Raw genomic sequence first — 18,993 nt, forward strand, 5'->3', positions numbered from 1 at the left:
CATGATCCATTTTACCAATGGGGCCCCAGTGAGGAGGACTGGTGGCTGGGCCCTGATTGTCTTATTGGTACCGGCTGATTTTTTTTTGTTCTAAACAGTGAGATAGACTTTGGGGGCCTCAAAATCACTTTTAGAAAGTGGCCAAATAACAAGTTTCCGAGTATAATCTCTCAATTTCCAGATGTTTTACAGGGAAAAAGTTCTGAACATACTGGGCCTCATTACGACCCTGGCGCTAATGGTTTAATGGTGCAGTAAAGAGCGTCGGCGCCGTTAAACCATTAGCACCTGATTACAAGGTCCCTTAGCGGGTTGGAGGCTTTAACGCCTGCTTTTTGCAGGCGTTAAAATCCAAGCCGCTAAGGGACCTTGGGGCTAATTACGGCAACCGTAATTTACGGTGCCGTAATTAGCGCCTTCCCCATCCCCATTATGCCCTATGGGGCGAAATGGGAATGGGGAAGGGCAAATGGTGAATGGGGAATTACCGCTCCCGCCAACCTTGTGATGGGGCGGTAATTCCGCCATCCACCATGCCGGAGACCGGCATGGACCATGGTGCTAATAGCTCCATGGCCCAGCGCCTGGGTCGTAATGAGGCCCACTGAGTGGAAAAATGTTTCTTCTTTGATCACTCACTTAAACAGGGCATTCACAAAACAACTCCTTTGCACACTACAAGAGTCCAGAAATGTTCTCTGCCAATCAAAAACCCAGTGGTTCTATCACAACAGTTTTGGGACGATATTGCTGTTTCTTCTTAGAGAAAATCTTTCTGATTTACAGTGATATGAATATAGCTGTCTCAAGTAAAACCTCTCTTGAAATTTCACCGCCCGTCCAAAAAAATAAAAATAATAATAATTATGAGCTTGCCCTGCTCAACTCTACTATGTTTTTCAAACTGGTGGAAAGTCAAGAACTTTCTGGCTCCTTTTCTCGCTCGTACATTTTTTAACCTTGGCACTTACCCACCACATCGCTCTGGTGTTATCTGGGATTTTAAATCACTCATTAAGAACTGGCCTCATTGATGATTGTTTGTAGTCAGCGGTGGTTATTCCACTTTTGAAGGGATCTACAACAGATCCCCATTTCTTCAATTACAGACCGATTTCAAACTTACTTTTCTCAGCAAAACTGATAGAGAGGGTGATGTCGAACACCTGCAGGCATATATTGAAGGCGTGCATTTAGAGAGCGTAGCATAGCTCTAGTCAGCACTGTAGTGGATGGTGGCACATAGACTGCCATGTGTTGAGTTAGGTGAATTACAAATGTGCATTAACCTAACATGTATAAACTAAGAGCTTAATTAATTACTGACTTGTGACAGTGCTAAAAGGGTTGGGTTTTTGCCCGCAGATTACATTTTCAATAGTGTCCTAAACTATGCTTATGAATGCCAATTTACACAGTTGCTGAACATAATGGAAAATGAGCCATCGCACTTGACATGATGAACACACTTGAAATGAGTTAAAAGTTCAATGTTTTACTGCTTTCTGACAACATATAGCCTTGATGATCACAGCATTAGGTGAGCAATCCCATGAGAATTGCATACTTTTGAAAGACACTGTGGTCATTACAAGGTTGGAGGTAGTCTTGCCGGTACAACCGGCAAGGCTACCTCCAAACTTGCAAGGAAGTCCAGCACCCATGAATGGGCAATTACCGGGGTATTCCGGCCCTGCCAGACCCAGTAATTGCCCTTTTGTGGGTGCCGGAATCGGATGATCCCCATGCTTGAGCCGGTAGCACCGGCACGGTTAATCACTGTGCCGGTGCTACAGGCAAGCTGTGCTCGCGGGCGCCTTTCATTCCGCCTGGTCAGAACTGGCAGAATGAAAGGCACCCGCGAGCACTACTCAGTGTTTGCCGGTCCGGATACAACGGTACCAGTAAGCTTACCAGTTCCGTTGTATCCGGACCGGCAAGCTTGTAATGACCCCCACTGTCTTAGTTTGTATGTTGGGAACTCCAAGGCTGGAACCAGTTGTCCCCTCATAGCTACTGACCATAGTGTGTAATATGCTGCAGTATTGAACCATGCACCTGCATTCATGAAGACAGTTTGCTAGTTTGAGTATTGTACATATGTTGCTGGTCAAAACATATGTCGCATCACTGATAATGATGGCACTGTGTTTCCCCTGATAAGACTGTGACTAGTCTGTTTTGGCACATTTAACCTAAATCTCGTACCATTGTCTTCACCGAGCATGAGAGGATGAGCGGAATAAAAAGTAAAAAACACAAAAGCCAGACTTTTGGCCTCATTCCAATATCCACATTTTACGCATTGCTTTGAAATTCCATGGAAGGATCTTACGCCCCACACGTTTTTATGTTTGTTTTCATTTTATAGTAAATTAAAACTGTAAACCTTTTTTGTGATTTGCAGCACAAATGTGAGCAGTGGGAACTGGAAAGAAGTGGGGGAACGTGTGCATGCTGATTATTGGCAGTTTTTAATGACATTTTGCATTAGTTATGATATGATATGATAGTTTATTTACATAGCGCCTATACACAATGTGTTTCAAAGCACTTTGTCGATTTTCCGTTTAGAAGAGGTCCCATCCATCCCAAAGGATTTCATTTATTTCCATGGGTGAGGGGGAAGGACGAAGGCCAGAGTTGCATGACCATGCTAAAATGATTACCAGTGGCACTGTGTCCATAATGGGTGACAGTGCAGTTTCCTGCTGCCTTTTATGGAGGAGCCATAGGAGAGCAGGCTCAGAGTATCTGAGCACCTTCTCTGCTGTATTGAGCTTAAGCAGTTGAGGGAGCCCTCCTGGGCTCCACAGAATTGCAGGGATATAAGATTTCCCCTTGTATGCAATACCCAGTCCACACAACCCCAGTGGTCCATGCAAGAGGGAAGACATTTTACTTCCCCGAACTGTGCATGAGCCATTGAGCATGCCGGTTGGGGCTGCAGGATCTTTTTGTGAAAGGGGAGCTCCTGTGCATCTCAGATATTCAATGCATTCTAGGATGCAGGCTTCACAGCTCTGGGGAATGCACAGCAAATAGGACTCAGAGAAGTACTGATTGACACGTCTCCCTGCTTCCTGTCTCTGGACATCCCGGAATGGCAAACTGGTGGCAGCTCTGTGGAGCCCTAGGGTGGGGTGGTTGGCCATGTAGGTTTAATTAAAAGTGTGTGTGTGAATGTATAAATGTGTGTGCATGTGTGTGTATGCAGTGCGAGTCCAATGTGCATGCTTCTGTATTCGGAAAGGAAGGACACGGTTGCAGGGGTGGGCCTGTGGTACAGGAGGGGAGATACATTAACTGTTTGATGGCAACACTGGCTGGAAGACAAAGTATTACAGGCAAATCGGGCATTTTATAGCACAGAGAATTTGAAAACCACTTCTTCGATTGGCAATATTAGCTTTATTTGCCAGCATAGGTGTGTTCTTAGAGCGGCAATATTGGTATAACATATAATGGCTTAGCGTGAGCTGTTACAATTTCAATACTGACATTTATTAGTACAGCCAGCATAAAATATTTCTTCTTACAGGGTCAATATTGCCATTATTATGCACAGCCTAGTATGGGACGAGATAAAGTCCAATGAAGACTGCTGAAGCCAAAGTGAAAGGTGCTGAAATGTTGCACTGATTCTATGATTCAACCATTGGATAAATATTGCACTGATCAACCAAGTTATTGGGTGCCACCCTTTGTAATGGACAGGACCTAACACAACATGGAGATTGTCTCAATGTAAAGCTAGAGGCGCTGCTGAAGGAATGCATCACTTTACTCAGTGACAGTTTCAACAGTCAAGTACTTCCTTGAGAGACAGCACTGAAAATAGGAGTACTGTACCTGCTGCTCGAACAAATATGAGTAAGCGTAGTAATGTATTATCCCATGAGAGACATAGAACATATCAGGAGATAATGCTGTATTCCTTATAAATGATGGAACTCCATTTTGAAAATGGAACATGACATGCGCTACAGAAATCATCATTTGAAGTGAAGTTTGCCTACTGTATAAGACATAGGGCCTCATTCCGAGTAGGGCGATAAGGGATACCGGGTACCGTTAACGAGACCGGTGCCGGTAATCCCTTACCGCCCTACTACGAGTTCCCTTTGCGGGTCCTTCCTTAACGCCTGGTTTTACTGTACCGTTATTGCCGCCTTCCCCTTCCCATTGAGCCCTATGGGGGCTCAAATGGGAATGGGGAATGGCCCTGGTGAATGGGGAATTACCGGTCCCGCCGACCTCGGAATGGACCGGTAATTACTTCATTCACCAGGCCGGAGTTGGAACGATTTTGGAGGCAGCCATGCCGCAAATAGCTGCATGGTTGCCTCCAAACTCGGAATGAGGGCCATAATGTGATGTGTTCCTTCAAGTATTTATATAGTTAAACACAACAGTGACATTTTATGAATGCATGTGGGGTTCTATGATTGCCCAGACGCCTAGGGAAGGTCTTGCAGAGTGGGCTCACCTCCCTAGCCTCAAACGGGGAGGCTCCTCCTTGGGGAGAAGGGACGAATACCTGTGATTCCTCACTCCTCACAAAAAAACTACAATGCATCCAAGATACTGCAGCAAGACTACTCCCAAGACTAAATAGAAGAGACCACATCACACCAGCTGTGAGGAGTCTGCACTGGCTACTAGTAAAAAAATGCATCAACTTTAAAGCCCTCTGCATCACCCACAAATCACTACACATACAAGGAGCCGAATTTCTCCAAGCTAAAATCAACCGTTACCAATCAGGAAGAAACCCAAGAGCAAGCAATGACGTCAAAATAGAAACAAAAAACTAAGAAAAGGAAATTTGGGGGAACTTCATTCTCCTATGTGATAGCCAAACTATGGCACTTGTTACTAAAGGAAATAAGAACGACAAAAGACCACCTAACTTTCAGAAAACGACTGAAACCTGGCTATTCAACTCCCTAGGACAAGCATAAAAGCGTGCACCCCCACCAACCATACTCTGGGAACAAAGCAAACATGGGATAATATGGAATAAAACCACCATGCACTCAGAGCCAAAAAGAAACCAACTCACAACCCCCTCCTCTTTTCCACACCCGCATACCTCTCACGTACTACACGCCCAAAAATGACCAGCAAAACTACACACCAAAAAACACGAAAACCACACCCCACCGCCAACCACACCACAAAACCAAGTAGTTGCAAACACAAACAACCCAGCCACTGGACGCTATCCCTCAGGACACAAGCCCAGTGCACACGACAAAGCACACACAAGCAGCTCACACGCAGAGAAGCCAGTTTCTCCTGATTCTGCAAGCATCTACAGAAGATCACAACCTCTATTGTATCCCTATTACCGCACCAACCAACCCCACCCACTTTTTTTACAGAGCCACGCGAGTGCCTGGAGACCATGCAAATATCAGTGGTGCACAGTATAAAGTATAAAGCCCCAAATGCATATGCCTTGAAGAGAACCAAGTCACAAGATACAACCTCATTAATGATTTTTCAGCTTGAATCAGTTGGCTTGTCTATGAGCAGGTTTCTGTGGGTCATGTTCGATCTTAATCAGAAGCAAATCAGCACGGCCTGCAGAGACAGTCTACGTCCAGCCTCGTTCATTTCAACAGAAACCGAAAACATTGTGGACTAGGCCTTGATTTGAAAAATCCATTCCATGGTGTCACCCTTATGTTGTCAGTAAGAAGTTTGCATTCCTTTGCAACGCATGCCAATTCTTTAGCCAGATGAATCTTTCATTCATCCCCCATGAATTTGTTTTTTTTACATAATTGTATTAGCAGAATATAGAGCACATTTGCCTGCTTTTTGTGCGCCAATTGTGAAGAAACTTGAGCTGATTTTACATTTTTGAGTAAGTTGCATGGAGGGGGACCACTTACGTTTGCACTTATGAGCAAACAGTTCCTCTCTATACAATTTTAATAATTTGCTATAAGAAGAGCAAAAGTTATGAAATTGTCTTTATGCATTCTTTTAGCATTTTGCAGTACTGAGTACATGGCTCTTGCCATTTACGCATGTAGGCCACATTTATAATGGACTCCTATGGAATCCGCTGGGTTTTGCTGGTGTAAAAAGCCAGCAGATTCCATAAGAATCCATTTGGGTTACCAAAGAATTCCAATCCCTTGCTGGGATAAAACGGAGTCGTTTTTGGAGGTGCAGCTGATAAGGGAGGTTGAAACATAACTCCTGTTCCATGTACCCTTCATGCCATTAAAAACCACAGAAAAATGGCCTCGGGCCTAAAGATGTTTTTATTATGCTCCAAGGACTTCGTACATGAGCCTCAATGTGTCCTGCTTTTTTATTTACTGCCCTATGCATGATCCGCAAAGGAAAAACACTTGTGAATACTTAGGAGCTGACTTTGCTGCATTGCGAAATGTAAATTAAATGTGTAAAAGTCCTTTTACGCATTTCATTTACGTTATGCCCCATTTTAATAATTTTTTTATGGTGGAGAGGAATGGCGGAACGAATATGCCACCATTTTACACTCCCTTTTTGAACTTCGAAGTGCAAATGAGGAACATTTTGTGGTGGGGACCTGTTAACACAAAGGTATGAATGTAACCTGACCCCGACGCTTAATTACAGGGAACTCGAAAATGAGCCCCATAGTGAAAACACTTTTCCCTAAGAGAGAGAAGAAATAATAGCTCCTCTTCCTGAACAAGAAGAGAAAGGGTATATCAGGGCAGCATCAGGTGGGAGTATGAAGTATGAAAGTGGTAGTTCCCCATAAGTAACTGAAGCTATTGGGGATAGGACGAAAATGTTGAATCCCTTCACTGCGATCTGAAAATGTCGTTTTTTTTGTGTTTGCACTTTTTCTCACAAATACAGATGGTAAGTGGGATAGGAGTATTAATTAGGCATGGGAAATGTGGGGTGGGGGCTGAGGGAGGTCTCTGCATTTATTTGTGAGACGAATTCTAAAAATTCGAAGAAAAGAAAATTGACATTTTCAGAAGTTGCAGTAAAAAATGCACAGTGATCACATAGATCCAAGCTATTGGTCTGAGCGTAACTAAAGGTGCCACATCATCTTACATCTTAACGCTTTCATGATCCAGGCATCTTTTTCACCAGTGCTGTGCCACGGCATTTATGGTCAGCATGCAGATATAGCATACAGTACTGGCAGAGGCTATGGAACAATCAACCTTTGCCTGTTGTGATGAATACCAGGATGTCGTCACTGCTTCCGAAGGGGAGACCCTTCCCATGAGGCCAGGGTGGTGAGGCTGCTACTCGATAGTCCACCTGGGGGTGGTACTCAGCGGGTGGATCTCATGGGAGTGGAAACCCCTTTTGCGTCCAGTGTCGACCATATCGGGTGAACGCGGTAGCCCTGTCAATCTCCTGACCCTAGACCCCCCTCCCTATAAAAGCCAAACCTCTCCTGCACATTGTCCCTCTCCACCCCTACTCTGATATACCATTTACTTTTGTAGCCCAGCAAAAGTAGAGAGTACTGAGACAAGGAAGATCTCTAGTGAGTCGCGACATCATAACTCACTTAGTATTGAGACGAGGAGGCACAGACCAGTATAGAATATTTATCAGAACCATTTTGACCATTCTAGTGGTTCTCGACAGCCGATTGGAAGAAGCTGTTTTAAAAGTAAAGAAGGACTTGACGAAGTGTCAAGCCCTCGATGAAGGAGCCGCAAGATCAAGCATGGACCAGAAGCGTAGGCAGAAGCTGGCCGGCATGCCTAGAACAAAGGGAAGGATTCCGAGGCTGGTTCAGGACGGGCTGAAACTCTGAGAATCTCTGAGACTGGGGGAGTGCGCTAAGTGGAAGAAACCGCACTGCCGGGAAGGAGAAAAAGACTGCAGAGAGGATGCAGAGTGAGAAAGGCTCCAGACCGACACCGGAGCCCTGTGACTGAGCCCAGCTGCCCTGCAGGAGCCCACACCCACGTAGACTGTGCAGTAAGGTATGCGGGTAGCCGGAGAGGTCCTAGAGGTCCAAGGTCTTATTGGAGGCATGAGCTAAGAGGCTGGGAAAAGAGGGTATGGAACCCTCAAACCATGGGAGAAATGGTTGAATGTACATGTGCTTATGCTAAAGCTTGGCAGGAGAGTGAACCGAGACTGCAAAGTGGGAAACTAAAGACAGAATTGCAAGCCAGGGACCTGCACCCACATAAAGACAACTGTGAAACTGCTATACAGTGCATGCAGTGCTTGGCAGGTGAGTAAACCATGTATGCGTGGGACACCATAGCCTGGGAGTGTATCCAGGCTCTTCTTCTTCATCGCAGTACTGTGTGGGCGGAAACCAGAACTACCAACCAGGGTCAGGGACCCACCTCAGCTTGGGGAGTACATCCAGGTTGTTCATCTTCTTCGCAGTCCCTGGTAGAGGAAAAACCAGGTCTTCCAACCAGGGTCAAGTACCCACTTCAGTTTGGATACACATGCAAACTCCTTTTGTTTTTGCAACTGTGCCTGGTGAAAAGGAACCAGGTATGCCAATCAGGGTCGGGGACCCAGGGAAAGAAAAGAAGCCCGAGAAGGGCCAACAAGGTAACAGAGTTCCCCCAACAATTGTTGAACTTTTCAAGAAGCCTGAATAATGCCGGGGAAGGGAGATATTCCCAATACTTCAAGGTCTGAAGGTTTCAGAACTGACTTTCATCCAGGGGAAGAGTACTACTCCTTTTGCGCTAGAAAGGCCCTTTCTTCGTTTAGTTTAAACATAGAGTGTGAGGGACAGAGTTAGGAATCTGACATTGGACATTGGGACTTCTGCTTTGGACATTCTGACAATATTTACTTCAGTTGAGGCAGGGAAAAAGCCCTCTTCGAGTTAGGAAGAGATAGGTTTTTCTTTTCCTATTTGCAGTTGAATAAAGGTTTCTAATAATCAGCATGACCCCTCCATGTCAGAGTCTTACTTCTGCAGCCTTACACTGTGAGTCAGGGAGGCTGGTAGCAATTTACAAACAAGCATTAGCAAAGCCAACAGTTTTTGCTTGTGTGTAGGCATGGTAAGTGTATATTCCAGGCGCTGCCCTATTGGTACTGCTTGGGTATAATAGATAGCAACAATTGTCACATTATGTTAGTACCTGGGCATATTATAGCAATATCTGGCAATTGCCTATCCAATACCTATACAAGAGACAAACCTGTTGGCTTTAACACTGCTTGCCTGTAACAGAAATTCAATACATGCAAGGAACAGATATCAGGACACACTTACTGCTTACAAATTAAGTGGCTGAAGGCACACTTGGTTATGCCAATTGTATGACACCAGGAGCTAGTTTAGCTGGTTTATAGCTGCAATTAAGCCATTATCTTTCTGAATGCTGCACAGAAAACCCATAGGTAGTGGGTAGGAATGGCTATAGGGTTGAGAATGCCGATGGATGTTCAATTGGCAGGTAAATAAAAAAACACCCACTGGTTGTGTTTGCTTCATCACAACTCATGTCTCTCTTATCTTCCCTTCCCATGACAATAGTTTTGGCTTATCAGCAGAGCTTTCCGTGCCACGTAATAGGCAAAACTAAAAGACGTGTGGTGCACACGATCGAAAACAGAGCAGGAAAAGCAACAGATAAACCTGGAAAATGTGGGCTGCAATGGGATCCCCCGCACTCCAACTTATGAAGCGGAAGTGCCTTCCCTGGGGCACGCATCAAATATACAGATGAAAGAGGGAGGCAGAGCAAAGACACATGTAATGAGTGCTGTGAACGCAGCAATCAAGGTTAGATGACCCTGACATGAACTAAAGACAACTGCGAGTTGACATTGGTGTAAATAAACCAACGCAAGGCACCCAGGGGTGGGCTCTGGGCTCTTCACTGATCCAACTGCTTCAAGCACCTGCAATTAGAGACTCGTGGGAAGACCAGTGACCAGTGTCAAACCAAGTGAATCCAACACGGGGAAGTAGTCATGATGAGAACCCTGGACTTGCACGATCACTCTGCACAGGACTGTTGTATGATGCACTCAGCACTGCTGAGTCTGTGCATGTTTTAGCGTTTTAAGTATTTCCTTTGAATCCTGTGCAAGGGAATTCCTAATAAAAAACGGACAAAAACTCTACGTGCCAGAATGGTGTTCGCTGAACCACAGACTCTTCCTGTAACTACTCATGGTCCTAAAAAAATGACCACATTTTTCACTTCACAATTGTGGCTGCAAAGGAAGTAACAGTTTAGTAGGTCATCAATAGCACAGAGAAGTCCATTCATGTGAAATGCATGCTTTCATGATCATTCGTGTCAAGCTCAAGTGGAAGCATTCTTCTGCGTCTGTTTTTGTGTATGCGAGGAAGCTTTGCAGGGGCTTCACTTTGCTGTGATCGAAATATATTGAAAATGAAAATGCATGCGGGTGCAAATGCTGGAGTATTTCGGTGGCGGAGAGGAAGGGTGAGGTACAATCATAACATATAATCTACCGTTGCCATCTGCCATGCAAATTGTTGAAAATGAGCCGTAATGTAAATGGCTTTTACGCATTTTATTTATGTTCTGGCTCAATGAAAATGAGCCCCAAAGTGTTTTGATGGCACAACTTTGTTGTGGCCTTAAGGGACGACAGGACGCTGTAGTGAGTTCTAACCGACTTTATTAAATGGCAACCGGTGTGGACCCTTATATGTCCAAACTCAAATCAAGCACTTACTTACAGTTCAGTTCAGTTCAGTTCAGGACTTCCCCAGTTGAATCACTGTGGGAAGTGTGTGCACTATGATGGCACGCTGTAAGCTTCTAGGGCCCCCATGTAGCCTCCTGTGGCTGTGGTGTTACACCCTAGAAGCTGTGCTGTACGGCTGCTGCAAGATCTCACTTTCTTAGCTCCTCATCAGGAGCAGCGCTGTGGTGCGACCGCTTCATCTGGCGGGCTGCCAGCTCTGAAGCGGGAACTTTTTCCCGCGTTACGTGGGCTCGCAAGATCACGATATGTGCGATCTCGCGAGAACACGCTCCCGCGATCTTGTGATATCCCCACAAACTTGTATTGCAATTCGGTTCAAAGAGCCAAGCCAGGCCCCTTTCTGGCTCGGCTGTTCCACTGAATTACACGGCTTTCCCACTTGATAGGGTGACCAGTTGACCCGGTTTTGCCTGGACTGTCCTAGAATTGGCCCCCTGTCCTCCTGTTCTGAGAGTTTTGTTGTTTTAAAGCACTGTCCGGTTTTGGGGGAAAGGGAGGTGACAGTCCTTTTTTTAATAGTCAACAATTATGAACCAAATAAACATCATTAGGTTTTCAGAACGTAGCCCCAACCTTCCAGGGTCTAGCCATATGCATTAACTGCTTGAGACAGAGGGAGTGGCTGAGGAATGAGTAAATATCAAGGCATGTGATGTCATCAGAGCAACAGCTCCTTTGTTATTTACATGCTTACATCAACAGTCAAAACCGCACAATATACATGCAGATACTGTGGGATGGGGCTGTGGGGTGAGCCAGGTGAGTAAAAAAAAAAAAATACTGGTCACCGTATCACTTGCAATGGAGCGCATGGTAAACAGGCCTCTGTTTTTTTCATTTTGCTTATGCACCTAGAGAAAGTGGTCCTCGAGGGCATGCGGGACATGTTGCTGCCAGGTATATTTGGGTGCTGCACAGTGGCCAGCTAGCTGTTCCGGCCTGGGGATAGAGTGGCCCTAGGCTATTTAAGTGGAGACTGTTGAAGGTTCGGGAGCAGTCAGCAGTTAATGCGAACATCAGTGGTACAAGTGTGCCAAAAAAGTAGTGGAACTGTGTCTCCAGTAGGGAAAGCAGTATGCGGGAGAGAGCAAGTTGCAACACGTTTCAAGGAGTTGGATGGGCCAGGGTGACAGCCAAGTAGGTGGAACCGGCAGGAAGAAGGTCATCTGTATTGTTTTTCATTAAGTTCTCGTTGGTCCGTCTGTTGGAACATTTTTATATATTTGTTTTTCGGATGTATTTGTTTTTTTACAGTACAATTACAATGAAAAGGATAATACAATAAGAATAGAATTTACAATGAAACTAAAATACAATTAAGATTGAAGTAAGAACGTTTTCAGAGCAGCACGGAAGGTAGAATAGCAATGATAGACCACAGAGAGAGAGGAAGAGCCTTCCAGTAGAGAAGAGGCAGCAAAGAAAATGAATGTAAGAGAGAAGAAGTACATGGAGGGCAAGGCACAGTTAACAGAAAGTGGGTTAGAGAGCGAAAACTACGAGAAGGAAGGTAAAAGGAACCAGGAGAGGTGAGATACATGGGAGCAAGTCCATAGAGGGAAATTAATACTATGCAGAGAACATTGAATTTAAGTTGAGAGTGGAAAGGTAGCCATCGAAGAGCGGCCAAAGAGGCAGAGATGGAGTCACAAATAGATAAATAATACAGAAGACAGATAGAGGAATTAAAAACAGATTTAAGAGGAGCTAGACAAGAGACAAGGAGACCAAAGAGGAGTACTGAACACTAGAACAGTGGAGAGAACATTAAAGAAGAGATTACAGTCTTGGTGGCACTGAAAGATAGAAAAGGTGTAACTTTGCGAGTATTGAAAAGATGAAAACGTCAGGAAAGGGATGTAATCGAGATGTGATGAACGAAGGTGAGATTAGTGTCAAGATGGAAGCCAAGACTGTGGGAAGTAAGGGACAAAAGCAGCTGGGAAGGAAAAAATAAGATAAAGGGAGGAGAAACAGGCAGATGAATAGCATTTGCAGGAATAAAGAGAACTGCAGTCTTAGAAGGATTGAGGACAAGAAAGTGGTCCGACATCCAGATATTAATAGCAGAGAGACAGGAAGAGAGATTAATGTCTATAGTTAGTGTAAAAGAAGAAAAATATAAAAATAGTGATCAGCATAAACATGATGAGACAACCAAAAAGAACAGATGATATTAGCCAAGGTAGAGGTATAAAGAGAGAAAATAAATGGGCCAAGAACAGACCCTTGTGGAACACTGTGGAAAAGAGGAAGGGGATCAGAACAAACACTGGCCCAGGATACTGAGTAAGTGCAGTTAGAGAGATAAGATTGAAACCATGTGATTACAGAACCAGAAAACCCAAAAGAGGAAAGGGATTGAAGAAGTAATGTGTGATCCACTGTATCAAAAGCATCGGATAAGTACAAGAGTATAGGAATAGAAGAGTGTTTTACATAGCAGGCAGAAAGAAGACAGTCACTGGCAGAAAGAAGAGCAGTTTCTGTGGAGTGAAGGGGTCGAAAACCAGACTGGAAACAAGGCAAAATAGGATTAAGAGTGACAAAAGAAGAAACCTGGGAGTAAACTAGACGCTCCAACAATTTAGAAAGGTAAGGAAGGAGAGAAATGGGACGAAAGTTAGAAGTAATGGCAGGATCCAAGGTGGGTTTTTTGAGGACACAAAGAATGATGGCATGTTTAAATAGAAGAGGGAAAGTAGAAGTGATAAGAGAATTATTGAGAAGAATTGAGAGAGTGCTAGATTTTTTTAAATAACAGTAGAGGGAACAGGATCTTTGGAAGAAGCAGTAGGATGACCCTGTGAGATGAGTAGAGAGGGATCAGAATTAGAGATAGGTGAAAATGATCGCAGTAGAAGGAGAAGAGGAAACAAGGCAAGAAGAAGGCAGAGAAGTAAGAGAAATGACAGAACGGAAAGAATTCACTTGAGAAGTGAAGACATTTAGAAAGTCAGATGCAATAAGTGTAGAGAGAATGGAATGATCAGACAAGGGAGGAGCCAATAGACGAGAAAGGGATTGGAAAAGACGGCAGAGGTGAGGTGATTGACAGTGCAAAGATCTGAATAATAGAGACGTTTAGAAGAAAGAAGTGCATCATGATACAAAGTATGATAAGACGAGAAGGACACACCATCGGACATAGATCGAGATCTATCCCAGCATAGATGGAAGATAAGGAGTAAGCCAAGGCTGGGAAGGATTACAAGAAGGAAGACATTTAGAGAGAGGATATAGAGTATCAAGAGCGGTAGAAAGGGAAGTGGGGAAAGCTGAAGCAGCTACATCCATTGAACGAGCTGAAAAACTAGAGTGAGATGGAAGAGTGGCAATAGAGGAAGATACAAAGAGATGGGTAGTGAAAGTACGGAAAAAAGAAGAGGTAGGAACAGAGGGGGTAAGCAAGTGTCAAGAACAGGAGGGTAAATAGAGAAGAAGCGCAAATGATGATCAGTGGAAGAAACAGGATTAATAGACACATCAGAGGTAGACAAAGGAGAAGTAAAAATAAGATCCATAGAGGATCCAGAGATGTGGGAAAGGGGAGTAGGAAGGGGAGAGAGACAATAAGACTCACTAATAGCAAGAAGGATTTAGAACAAGACAGGGTGATACTAAGTAAAACATCAATGTCATGGTAGAAAGTGGAAAGAGGACCAGGAGGACGATAAATCAAAAGAAAGGTCACAGCACACGACTTGGACAAAGTGGAAAGAGAGGGAGTTAGAATGAATCATGGAAGAAGGTTGGTAAAGAATACCGGTGCCCCCTCCCTTTTGGTCCAACAGAGTTCTAGGGATGAATATTCTGTCATTCTCAAGTACCCCACAGGAGTGCATTACAGTAGTTGAAGTAACTAGTGACTTAGGGCCTGATTCACAGAAGCATTTTATAATGGTGCAGTCCCATAGGAAAAGGTTTTGTGAATCAGGCCCTAAGTCACTTTCTATGACTGTGTACATGTCCAGTGGGATTAAAGGGCAAATCCCATGTTGCTACATGATGTTAAAATAAAATCACATGAAAATGGCCTGATCCTTTACCAACTGTATCATATAAGCATTTAACCTAAGTCAACAACTTGCCAAGTTTTACAAAAATCAGGGGGACATGTGGTATCAGGAGAGATACTTTCTTAGTGTTAGCAGGACCTCCACCATCTTCTGTTAGTTAAGGTGAAGCCAGATAGAGTCCATCAAGGCCGAGATGGCATCCATGCTTCGTGAATGTATAGTGGAACAGATTTCCGTTTGGCTGTAACTTCCATAGGGTGGGAAATGGAAGAGGTATGTTTTAACTTCAAAAAGAACATTATTCCGGTGGAATGGTAGAGGTGATTGTAAAAAGTAGTAGAACTGTTAACAGTAAAAAATAAAAGTAGTGCTACTCCACTCCCGATACCTCTTGCTCACTTCGACCTCTGCCGAACGTGTTGCCCACCCTCAAACCCCTGTCAGTTTGGTTGGGGGATTTTCTGTTTTAACAAATGTACTGGGAGGAGAGTTAATGGGAGAACTGGTGGATTGTGTGGCAGGATGGGTCAGTAAGACAGCTGCGTAATTATACTTATATGTTCCATTGTTGCTGATGTCACAGGTCGGGCTGGCCTTCAGGTTTAGGAGGCGGTGTGTAGCTGGAAGGAGGCGAGAACATTGGAGTGGAGGGGATCACAGGGCACTGAAGGGGACATGGTTGGTTAAACGATGGTTGGTTGAAGCTGAAGGGTTATTATCGCAGTAAAGAGGGTGGTTAGTGCTGTTCTTCGGACAGACAGGCTAGTTCGAGGTTGCAAGAAAGGGGAAGAGGCAGTAAAGAAATGGCTCAGGGAGAGGACATGGATAAAGCTGGGAAAGATGTCAGGGATTTGAAGGGAGAAGGAATATTTGAAGGGAGGGAATGGGGGAGAGGAGGAAGGGCGGTTACCTATATGTGTTAATGTTTTGGTTATTCAGCCAGGTTAGCAATGTTCAGCCAGGTTAGCAATGTTTGTAAGCTTTGGCCTGTCACATTAAAGCGGCCTTTAGCCCCCATAGCTTGTGCGCATTCACTCTCATTAGAAGGAGCCTGTTTGATGGTTTGAAGCACTTCCTTCTGTGGCCATTGTAAGCAACACGTTCAACCTGGTCATGTTGAGGGACTTTGTACCTTTGAAGAGACAGAGCCTTTTCAAAGAATAAGCCTAGTATGCAATCACCTTGATAACTGTGGATACCACCAGCAAATCAACACCTTCTTAAATTCAATTCTCTGTCAAAAACGAGAGCAAGGAGGCAAATGCCATCTTTTGCTCATGCCACGTGTTGGTATATGCATATATGTCATTAATAACCATTGCATTCAGGATACACTAGTCAAGGCCTCATTGTAATGTTGTATTCTGCCACTTCTAAGACTGGGGAATGAGGAAGATCGGGCCTACAAGCCCCAGAATGCAAACGTATAACCAGGACAGGACTAGTCGCCCCTGAATGATATTGATATGTTTGCGAGTATGTAAATGACAGTACTGATTCGAAGCGTGTATCTGGAGAGACTGGTTCTTACGGATAAACGTGCCCTTTCTGTCCGCAGAAGTATAAGACATAGTCCAGCAGACAAGGTAGAGGCAAATGCATGACCCCTAACATACAACAGCTACACTGCAATCAGAAGTCATTTCCCGGCACTTCCTCCTATAAATACCTCGAGCTCAGCTTCCGGGCATTAGTTCCAGTTTACAGGCGTGGAAGGCAATTTGCTCAGCTAATGTGAAATGCCTGGTGGTCCCCGTTTGCGGTGAGCAGGCGCAGGTGGCGGAACGCTCTCAGCGCTGTCGGGGACAGGAGCTCGCGGAATGCGCGGGTGCAGTGCTAGCAGGCGCTGAGAGATCACTGGGCCTCTGGGATAAGGCTCTCAACTTCCAGCTGCGCTTCGGTGTCCGCGGACTGCTCTCGGCGGCACTACTCCGGTTTCAGAGACGTTCGGCCTGTTCTTGGGCGATCGGATCGCCTGCAAACTGCATAGACACAAAGGCACGAACTAAATAACCACAGACTATGGCGTGGATTCATTCATGTTGTAGTTGATGTTGGGGGCTGAAGTCGCTACTTGCCAAAATCTGTGTTTTTTTTTGTAAAATGACACTACTTGACATCATATTTTTTGGTAAAAAAAAAAGCTGCAGTGGTCACTTTCAAAATGGCAGGGGAGTTGCTAGGTCTGGAAAAGACCCGGGGCTACTCTGAAGTCAGAACTGTTGGGACTGGGGGCTAGCTAATCTTTTGGCTGTAGCTCCTGAGATTCTATCCAGGGCTACAACCAAAAGATCAGGGGCTATAGCCCCCTTAGCCCCCCCCCCCCTAGCAACGCCCATGCAAAATGGTATATGTATGGGTGAATGGCGATTGGCTGTCTTAATGCTTTCGTTAAAGATTAAAATAGAAATGTTTATCTTTTGAAAATTACCGCTCCACATACTTCTTTTGTTCTTTGTTCGTATCCCCGGCACTGGCAAGTACTCAATGTATGCTTTTGTGCGTTTTCTTGCAGGGAGACGAAGGCCTGGTGGGTGCTCCTGGCCTACCCGGATTTAATGGCGCAAAGGTAAACATCTTCATTTTTCACAGTAACAATGCACGTCGTTCCTAGTCTTATGTTATGTGGCCGCAGATACGGCAGGGATGCTAACACAATGCATTGCAGCAGCGCCTTCTAGTGTTAATATGCAGGTACAGCATAAACAATGGAATGTGCTCGTGTGTACTGTACACGCGGGTATAAACGTACATTCACTCACATGTATCAAAATGTTATATTTCCAAGGTGAAGGTCCTGGCCCCTGGCTCCGCACAAAACCAGCGTGTTCCTCGCTGTAGGCCTGATGAAAAGAACGCTCGTCACAAACCACGCAGGTCACTGACAGGAAGAAGCATGAGGTCTTTTAAATCAAACTACCGTCCAATGCTTTTAGCGCAATATCTCCATCTAAAGAAAGAGTCACAAAGAACAGGTTTAGCAATTAATCCTAACACCAAACCATGCAGGCATCCTCCATCCATCGCGAACTGCACTAACAGAAGCGTCCTACCCCGACCGTTTCTTTGCATGTCACAGGAGTCCACAAGCGTATTGTGCATTCTCATTATATTCAATATAGCACACTCCCTGGGCAGTCAGTTTCACTACGAAAAAAAGAATAAGCTTAATGGGAGTCGCCATGGATTGACCTGGGCGTTGCACTGCGAGGGCCTCTAACACATACCCTAAGGCAGGGGGTCTGCAACCTTTGGCTCTCTAGATGTTTTGGATTACATTTCCCCTGATCCATTGACTTTGATGGCTGGGAATGATGGGAGTTGTAGTCAAAAACATCTGCATAGCCGAAGATTGCAGACCGTGCACTAAGGCATAAGTATTGCTCTCTGCGGGCAGTGGCACTGCACTTTTTATAGAATTTATGAAAGTTTGCAATCAGGGCCAGCCTTAGCGGCTGCAGCGCACTGCGCGACCCAACAAAAGTGTGGCACTCACTCCCCTCAAGTGCACCCCTGGTCTTGGGGGCGCGGAGCCCCACATTTTTCAATAGGTGCTGATCAGCTCGATATTGTTATTAAATGCACTCTGCTCTTCAGAGAGGCACACATTTAATTTCAATAGGGTGCCTGCCATGCCTTCTCCCATAACGCCAGCTTTGGGGAGACCTTGAAAGACTCCTCCGAACTCACATGGTGGGGCAGGGTGCCCCAGGTGGGTGCCAGGCACCCCACCCCTAAGGCCAGCTCTGGTTGCAATTCTGCACCGAATATCGGACAGACGCTGGTTTCTGTGTGGTTTTACACCCATTCGTAGACCCATTCATGAATACTGCTTAACATGTCAGTGCATGTCAGAAGTCATTACACGATTCCCTGTGAAGACTGCTTAGTTTTTGTAAGCATAAAAATCATGAGGATTTCCAATGTGAAATTGAGTCTGTCCACCATAATTTTCTTTTAATGTGGGCGTCGATGTTTGCTTATCTCCTGCATGGAATGTATGTGGGAGGCTGTGAGGAATTAGACCATCCGCACGGGAAGTGTGCACTCACCTGGGCTTTTTAAAATTTTTGTGAAAAATTTGATGAAGGAAGATCCATCTCAGAAAATGTGTGGGGCTAATCTGCACACATTTTCCTATGCTCGCTGCACAACAAACACATAGTCAAGTTTACTCTGGGGGGACAAAGCCTACAGGTGCAGTCCACCCTGTCACATTTAGCTGAAATGTGACAGCCACAGGTACACCAAAGCC

At 44.9% G+C, this 18,993-nt stretch overlaps 1 protein-coding gene across 3 annotated transcripts in view; it reads left to right on the top strand.

Annotated features, from left to right (window-relative positions):
• Positions 1–18,993, top strand: part of COL19A1 (collagen type XIX alpha 1 chain) — a 2,241,461-nt gene that overhangs the window by 813,091 nt on the left and 1,409,377 nt on the right. For all 3 annotated transcript variants that reach the window (XM_069606203.1, XM_069606204.1, XM_069606205.1), the window contains exon 11: positions 17,254–17,307. In XM_069606203.1, the coding sequence (XP_069462304.1) occupies positions 17,254–17,307 (54 nt within the window). The remainder of the gene's footprint in view (positions 1–17,253; positions 17,308–18,993) is intronic.

The sequence above is a fragment of the Ambystoma mexicanum genome, chromosome 4p, assembly GCF_040938575.1.
Source record: "Ambystoma mexicanum isolate Mex_15411 chromosome 4p, UKY_AmexF1_1, whole genome shotgun sequence".
NCBI classification, from domain to species: domain Eukaryota; kingdom Metazoa; phylum Chordata; class Amphibia; order Caudata; family Ambystomatidae; genus Ambystoma; species Ambystoma mexicanum.